This window comes from Chaetura pelagica, unplaced genomic scaffold (genome assembly GCF_000747805.2).
Source record: "Chaetura pelagica isolate M959 unplaced genomic scaffold, ChaPel_1.0 scaffold379, whole genome shotgun sequence".
NCBI lineage: Eukaryota > Metazoa > Chordata > Aves > Apodiformes > Apodidae > Chaetura > Chaetura pelagica.
In genome coordinates, this window is record NW_009954412.1 from 301,476 (window position 1) to 309,117 (window position 7,642).

Genomic DNA, 7,642 nt, shown 5'->3' on the forward strand with positions numbered 1-7,642 from the left:
GCAGGAATAGCTTCTAAAACACTAACACTTGCAGCCAGAGTATTTTAACAGTACTCATTTAAGACTATTTTATTAAAGCAGGCTATGAACAGCAGCATTTCAGGATGTACTTCCTGCCCAGCTCAGTCCCCTTGCTCAGGGAGGTGGACTTCCAGCAGAAGAACAGAGAAGACAGCTAAAGAAAATTAACTGCTCCCAAGTTTGATCCTGCCGTGCTTGCAAGGCAATGTTTTATCCAGGTGCAGATTCCAAGTCCATCTGTTCCCACGGAAGAGGCATTTCAAAGCCTTCTTCCATACCAGGATTCTCTAGTGACCAGTATGAGTCCAAGCCTCACTGCAGCCTTTCCTTCCAAGACAAGCTCCCACAGGAGCTCCATGCAAACACCTATTGCCATGAAATCTGAACAATTAACAGCCTGGAAACTTGCGTTGAATTTGCTTGAAGTTGGCCAACCAGTGCACAAAGTACTGGGGAGGAGAAGGCGGAGAAAGGCTGAGAGAGAGCAGGGTTGCATAAGGCTTGTTTCCATAGGAAACCAGGCTAAAAGACATGTCTCAGTTTAACCGTGTCTACACTGGGAGGGGTTTAATTACTTCAACTGCAGCAGTACCCTGTCTAGCACAAGCCAGTTTTCCAGTTACCCAGGAAATTGCTTCACTCCTCAGGCAGACTGGAGGTGGCTGTAGATGAAGGAGCCAAAACACACAGCTCAGTGTAGCTGAGCAGGGGCACAAGGTGACCTCCAGCCACAGGGGGATGGTCTCCGCTGGGCCTAGCATCTGTCACATGACTGTTCCCAGCCTTTGCTGCAGGTTTCCCACCCTACCAGCCAAAAAGGATCCCATGAATATGCTTCAATCTAATTGAAAGTCAGGGAGAAGAGGCAGTGACAGTGGCCAGCAGTATCCCAACTGCCTCTGCCCAAAGATCAGGGAGCATTGTGAGATGCCATCCCTCTGCAGAGGTGAGAAATGGCACAGGGTAAGTAGTTGCTTTGCAGTCAGGTAGATGTAGAAGAAAACATTTCTGCGACCACAAAAGCAGATCCTGGGTAATTTTCTATGAGATCATGTAAACTTGTAAGCAGGGAAGAAGTCCAGCTGCAGCAAACACCAGCTGGGGAGTTAACACTGTTTGCTAAAATAAACCTTTAAATACAAGCTACAATCATCTCTTCCTGCCTTGAACGAACAAATGGCTGCCTGGTTAATCATCTCCAGTTTCTAAAACAAAGGGAGTAAACTCTTCTGTCAGATGCTTCGGTTCCAGTCTTCCCCAACAACTTGGGGACCTATTGTTTGAATTCAAGCAAAGAGAGAAAAAAAAATTTGTTATCCAAAGTTCTCTGCATCTCCACACTGAGAAAGTGACCAGGAAGGCATGTGAAATAAATCCAAATCATAAAAGTAATTTAATATTAGCCAAAAGCAGGCAGCACACACCCTGCCAGCTGAGGAGCACACGTGCTGCTCTGAAGGAGTCACAGAAGGTGCCAGGTGCTCTGAAAAATAATTGGGGTTAGTGCAGCAGGAGAGAAGGTTTAGCAGTCAAAAGATACAAAAACCACAAGAAACTGAAGTAATTTATTCCACCATCCCACAATGAAAAAGATCTGTTTGTTGCTCACCAACCCTGGATAGCCCAAAACACAATACTTCCAGGGAAAAAGCAGGGAAATCTCAGCACACAATGTCCAGGACCAGCAAAAGGCTCGAGCAGCATCCTTATGACAGGCCTTCAATATTTCAAAGCTGGCACCAGAAACTCATTCTCTCTAGCAAGTATTATCGAAAGGATCACAATAATCAGCCTCTGAAGCCTGACGCCAATTGCTCAATAGGAAAATTGGCTTCAGAGCAGCAGTGCTTATTCTGCCAGACATCAGCTGGGAGACCAAATAATCATATTCAAAAGAACTAAAGAATCAAGAAGCCCACTTGTGTTAATATTCTGTCGGTTGTTTGCACCTTACAACTTCCGTTATTGCAATTCAATCTTTGCCAAGCTGCTCTTCAATTTTAGAAATGAGGGAGAAAAAACTTACCCTGAAACTGCTGAAGTGCTTTTGCTTTTGTATTTAAGTTTGGTAGAATGTACCAGTATGTGTTTTGAGGGCAGGGTTGTCCCTTCCTTCCAGATGCCTTTCCTCCTCCCACAGTGTGTCCTGAAACAGCCCTCCTGGGGTTTCAGGACTGCCCACGATGCATCAGGATTTTTGCAGTCAACTGAAAGGGAGATGCACAAGGACCAAGCCCTGATGCCCATCACCACCATTACAAGGGATGAGAACGGTTGAGGCTCTGCCCCAGGCCACTGTTTACAGACAGTGCCATAATTCACTCTCCTCCTGGCAGCTCACCTGGTGCCAGAACACCACCATGAGATTGACCAGCTGTGTCTCCAGGCCTCTGCAAGATACCCAGGACTGTCTCAGCTGGTCTCAGCTCCAAACAAGGCTGGACTTCAGCAGCCAGTTGTGCCAAGCTCAGTGTGGGCAACTGGTGTTTAAAAGAGAAGAGCTGTGTACTGGCTGTCTTGCACAAGGGCTCATTTCAAGACTGCCTGAGGAGGAAGTGGGCCAGGGAGAGCTGATTCAGTGCATGCAAACACAGGACGAGCAAGAGACAGAGAAAGCAATTGGGAGCAAGCATTGAACAGCTTTGGTCGAAGGTCACTGTTGCAGTCAAAAGCTCCAGCCTGAGGGACCAACATCATCCAATCCTATTTTCCTGTCCAGTCCTTTCTGCACACCAGCCCAGGAGTCATTCTAGCCCCCATCTAGAACATGCTGATGTATATGGGTTCTAAAGCTTCTAGAGACAGAAGAAAATTTACCAGAGCCTCAGCACTACCTCTCCAAGATGGCCCTCTAGCTACTAGAGCAATAATTGGAGTTCAACAGAGAGTACCTTGCAGCAGTGGTTGGTATAAGCAGCAGCTCTGGAGGGTCCACACAGCTCAAAAAGGGGAAACAGGGTAAAAACAAAGCCAAACAAAAAAGAATGCACTTGTGAAACCACGTACATGGTTGAAAGTTCCAGTTCATAGACTCAGCACAGAGGGACAAAAGCCACCAAAGGAGAAAGGGGTTATTTCATCACTGCAGCATAGCCTCCTTTGCACTTGCCCCTCTCCTTGTAGCTGCATTCTTCCCCTAACTTCTGCCTGAGAGCTGTGCTTGTGCAGACAATACCCACATAGGGAGACAAAACTATCTCTTTATGCGATGGGTTCAAGCTTTGCAGGCAAGTAAAAGCATCTAGAGACACATCTGTGCATCAGGAAGGCAGGAGGACTCCTGCTCAGAGTGGACAATATCGATAGTCTCTGCCTCGAGTGGACCCTGGGAGGGTGGCAATCAGCACGTAAGAACAGGCTGTGGCAGACGCTGCAGTGCAGCTGAAGCTCACCAACCACCACAGCTGTAGGTAACTTCAACGGCAGCATCCTCAGCACAAAGAACCACCCAGAAAAGTTACAAGAAATATGCCAAGTTTGTCTTTGGCTTTTAGAGTGGCAACTGGCAAGGCTGTTCACATCCCTCAAAGATACAGCTGCCCTAGAATGGAGGATTCAGTTTCAAGGCATGCAAGGAGACGGGCAGACAGTTTGGAGGTGCATTAGCAGAGAAGCAAAATGAGCAGCTTATCAAAGAACACAAAGGTGGAAAGACCACCCCCTTAGTCGTCTACCAAAAATCTAAATCTATGTGGTTAGATAAGACAGAGCAGAGCTGCGCTTTGATACCTGCACTGGATGTAGACCACACATGAGTCACTGGAAGCTGAGACGTCTTAAACTTCCTTTGTACCTGACAAGGAATGGCAGACCTCATCCTGGGAGTCAAAATTTAGCATCAAATTTAAGACACAAGAGCATGCACAGCACATGTTTGGGCATTCTCTCTTCCTGTCTTGGCCTTCCCTGAAGCAAGCAGGAAGCATGCCCACAGCTCTGCCCAGGTCAGCCAGATGAAAAAGCCCCCAAGAGCCTCCTACAGCAGCTGCGGACGGCAGGAGCAGAGCTCCTGGGTGACTCCAAGGTCTACTACTCGTGAGGGGTAGGAGGATCAGTACAGCACAGAGTCCTCCACTACCTACCAAGATGACTTCAGCCCCATGGCTTTTCTTGCTGAATTTTTGCTCCCTGAGCAGGCTGAAGATGTGGTAAATTGCCCTCTGCTTTGCTTCTCAAGATAAAAGCTTTCTGGTGATGCTGGGCAGGGGGTATCTGTGTGGGAAACCAGGGCTCTGATGCTCTGCACACACTGTCCTACACAGTGCATCCTGATGTCTTGCTGCAGTGGAGTGAGAAGCAACCTGCTTGTTTCATTTGCCTTTTCTTAAAGGATTGCTGAAAAAAGTGACATTAGGACCATGAGGTTTGGAAAGAAAGCCACTTGACCCAGGAAACAGTAACATCTGCATGATCTTAATTCTGCCCCTTTGCTGACACGTTATGACCACAACTAGTGGCATGAGAACATCCCGTTTTCCTGCAGGATTAGGCCTGGTCCTGCACTTGAGGTGGCAAAAGAGAGAAGCAATGCTGTGCACCAGCCAGCGAGATGGGGCATCTTGCTTTATGCAGGCCCAAAAGGCCCGAGGCACTGTGATTCCAGAGCCATTAGCTTCCTGGCCTTGTCCAAAGCTGAAGTCTTCAGAAGACACTTAAACAAGGCAAGTGGTTGTCAGAAGAGGAAGAGCAGTTATTCATGCAGCACTAGACTAGGACTTATTGCTGTAGTCTCAGCTTTGCTGAGGCTCAGGGACTTGCCCAAAGTCACACAGGAAATCTCTGTGGCTCAGTTCTGCATCAGAGAAAGGGTGATAAAATTTCCTGACCTCTCTGGAGGAGGGTACAAGATGTTCAGGTAGCACAACACCAAAGACAGGGGAGAAAAAAAAGGCAGGGGAAGTACTTGCTACATGCTAACTTGAGCTCAGTAAGGATAAGCTGCTTCAAAGAGCAAGGCTGGGAAGAGACACCAGTCATCTCCCACGCAGTGCAGATATTCAGTGAGTCTTGCTAAAAATCACTCCAACACATAACACAAATTGTCCTCTAAAAAACCCTTATGGAGAAAGAAGCAACTTTGCTAAGCAGCTGCATCCATTGCCCAGCAACAGCCTTGCCCTACAGCCACACAAAAATCTGCAGGCTTTTGGTTGTGTTTCCCAGCTCACAGGATCCAGACGGAATGAGGAGCAGGGTCTTTGCTAAGGCTCCACTGTAGATACATGGAATTTCATTAACAATTCACTGTGAATTCAGGAAATCAGAGGCACTTTCCACATATCAGGGTGATGTTATTGCCACACTTCACAGGTATTCGTAACATATGTAACACCGGGCTCTCAATCTCACTTTTCACTTGACCCACATTCCACTGAGAAGAAAGTTCATCTTTATTTATCTGGACTTTCTGCTTTTCCTTGCTCACTCACAGGAATGTTGTCTGCATGTTAATGCAAGTGGGAGGAGGCAGGAGAACTAGTGGCAACACCATCCACTTCCCATCTGGGACAATCCAGTCCCTGGCCTGCATGGCGTTAAGGCCACTCAGCCCCCAGGAGAAAGAGCACCCAGCTGGCCTCAGATGACTTCTGCCAGCTGACTCACAGCCTGATGCTGGCAGGCTCTCCAGATATGACAGAGCTTGAATGCCCCAGGGAGAGAAGCATCACTCCAGGGAAGACTCTTTAGGCTGGGAATAGGCAAGGAGGAAGATTTTCGATTATTTTCCTTGCAGTCTCTTCTCAGCCTCATGGTGCCCTTCTATGTGGGACTCAACAAATCATCAGGGACTCCAGATCAGCAAGCAGAAGTGTAGTTTCCCCAGCCTAGCCACAAGCCATCTTGCCACAAAACCCAGCTCTGCACTGGCTGCCTTTGACTACTCTCTCCTAGTAAAAACTCCCACCTGCCCCACTTAAAAAAAGCCAAAACCCCAAACCACATAAAACATCCAAAGGAGGTGGAGGCCTAAACATCATGCTAGATGAGATCAGCTTGGTGAGGATATGTGAGCCTCATCACTGCCTGATGTCAGGCTCAGCCACCGGGGCTCTCCCAACAGCTCACCTGGCCACCACCTCAACTACAGCCAAAGCAGGGGGATCATCACACCTTGCCTAGGAGGGGCACCTGGACAAACTATGACGAGACCTCTGGGAAGCCACAGAAGAACCCAAGGAAGCAGGCACAGCAGGGCTATCAGCAAAGACAACACAAGACAGCCAGCTGCACGAATGGAGTGGATCCAGCACATGCCTTAAGGCCACAGCCCTGTATGGAGAGTGTGTCCTAGGTAGCTGCTAGTCCTAGTGGCTAACACAAGGGCAGGTTCAGTTCAGATCTCTCTGCAGAACCTGTCCAAATTCTTAGAACACACATGGGCAGACACCGGCTCCCATGTGCTCCCAGAGAACAAGTGACAAGTGTTGCTTGTCCAACAAGTGACAGCCACAATTGTCAGCCGAGCCAAAACACAAAGTACCACAATGGTAACCTTTTATTTCTGTTTTTATAACACCCCCGTCTACCTTCAGATCACCAACACAGATTGCTGCTAGGACAGTGGCCACAGCTCACTGTGAGAGTGCAGCTCCAGCACCAAACACAGCAAGGTGTGCCCTGCAGCTGCTAACTCGTGTTCATCCATCCCCAACTACAACCTCTTACTGCTGCACCAAGCTCCTCACAGCCCAGCTGGGGCCCCACCAGGGCAAACACACCAGAATACAGGCCACCAGCACTGCCAAACTTCAGCCAGACTGTGCTGGTGCCCTCAAGTTTCCATGGTGTTTTTGGCCTGACTGCAATAAGGTTTTTTCCCATGCACAATCCTCTAAAGGACCAAATATAAAATTTTGCCTGCTTTTTTGGCTGCTGAGTATCCCACAATCTGGCTCTGAAAAGGCCACGTGCCAGCTGTCCAGAGGTTAACAGGTTTCCCCCCTCCAGGCTTCACATTCCTATTAACATGGCAGTGCCTGGGCTGTTTCAGACAGGCACTGCCAGATAAGATTTACCAAATGCAGGCAGCACATGCAACGCTGTTCAAATGTCAGGACTAGCAGCTCTTCTCCTCCAGAGGAGCTCTCAGCCCAAAGCTATGCTGGAAAGGAGACATCAAAACATCACTAGAGCACATGGGACACCAAATCCATTTCCAAACCTATCACCCCAATGTCCTTAATAAGAAAACAAAGAGTTTTGGGGTGAAGGTGGAGATTCAACAGTGCTTTGGCTCTGCCAACCCAGCTCCTCTTCCCTTCACTTGCACCACCAAGTCCTTGCACCACCAACGGGACACTCACCTTGAGGATCTTAACGACGACCCTCTCGTTATTGGTGATGTTGATGGCCTCGAAGACCTCGCTGTACTTCCCTCGCCCGAGCTTGCGGACCAGCTGATAGTCGTCCTGATTGCTGCGGGCACGAAGAGGAGAGGGGAGGGGATAACTGACAGGGCAGCAGGCCGGGGGGGAATGGAGCCTCTCCCGGCCGCCCCCTTCAGCCACCCACAGTCCACAGGGGACGCCCCGAAACGGGGGGAAATGGAGGGCAGGGAACCCTCCCCGTGGGCTGAGGCCCGCAGGAGGGTGCGGGGCCGCCGGGGAAGAGGGGAGGGGGG

The 7,642-nt window shown here is 49.0% G+C and overlaps 1 protein-coding gene across 1 annotated transcript in view; it reads right to left on the reverse strand.

Annotated features, from left to right (window-relative positions):
* CSNK2A2 (casein kinase 2, alpha prime polypeptide) overlaps positions 1-7,642 on the reverse strand; it is a 26,412-nt gene that overhangs the window by 17,552 nt on the left and 1,218 nt on the right. The window contains exon 2 of the mRNA XM_010004394.1: positions 7,326-7,437. Coding sequence (XP_010002696.1) covers positions 7,326-7,437 — 112 coding nt within the window. The remainder of the gene's footprint in view (positions 1-7,325; positions 7,438-7,642) is intronic.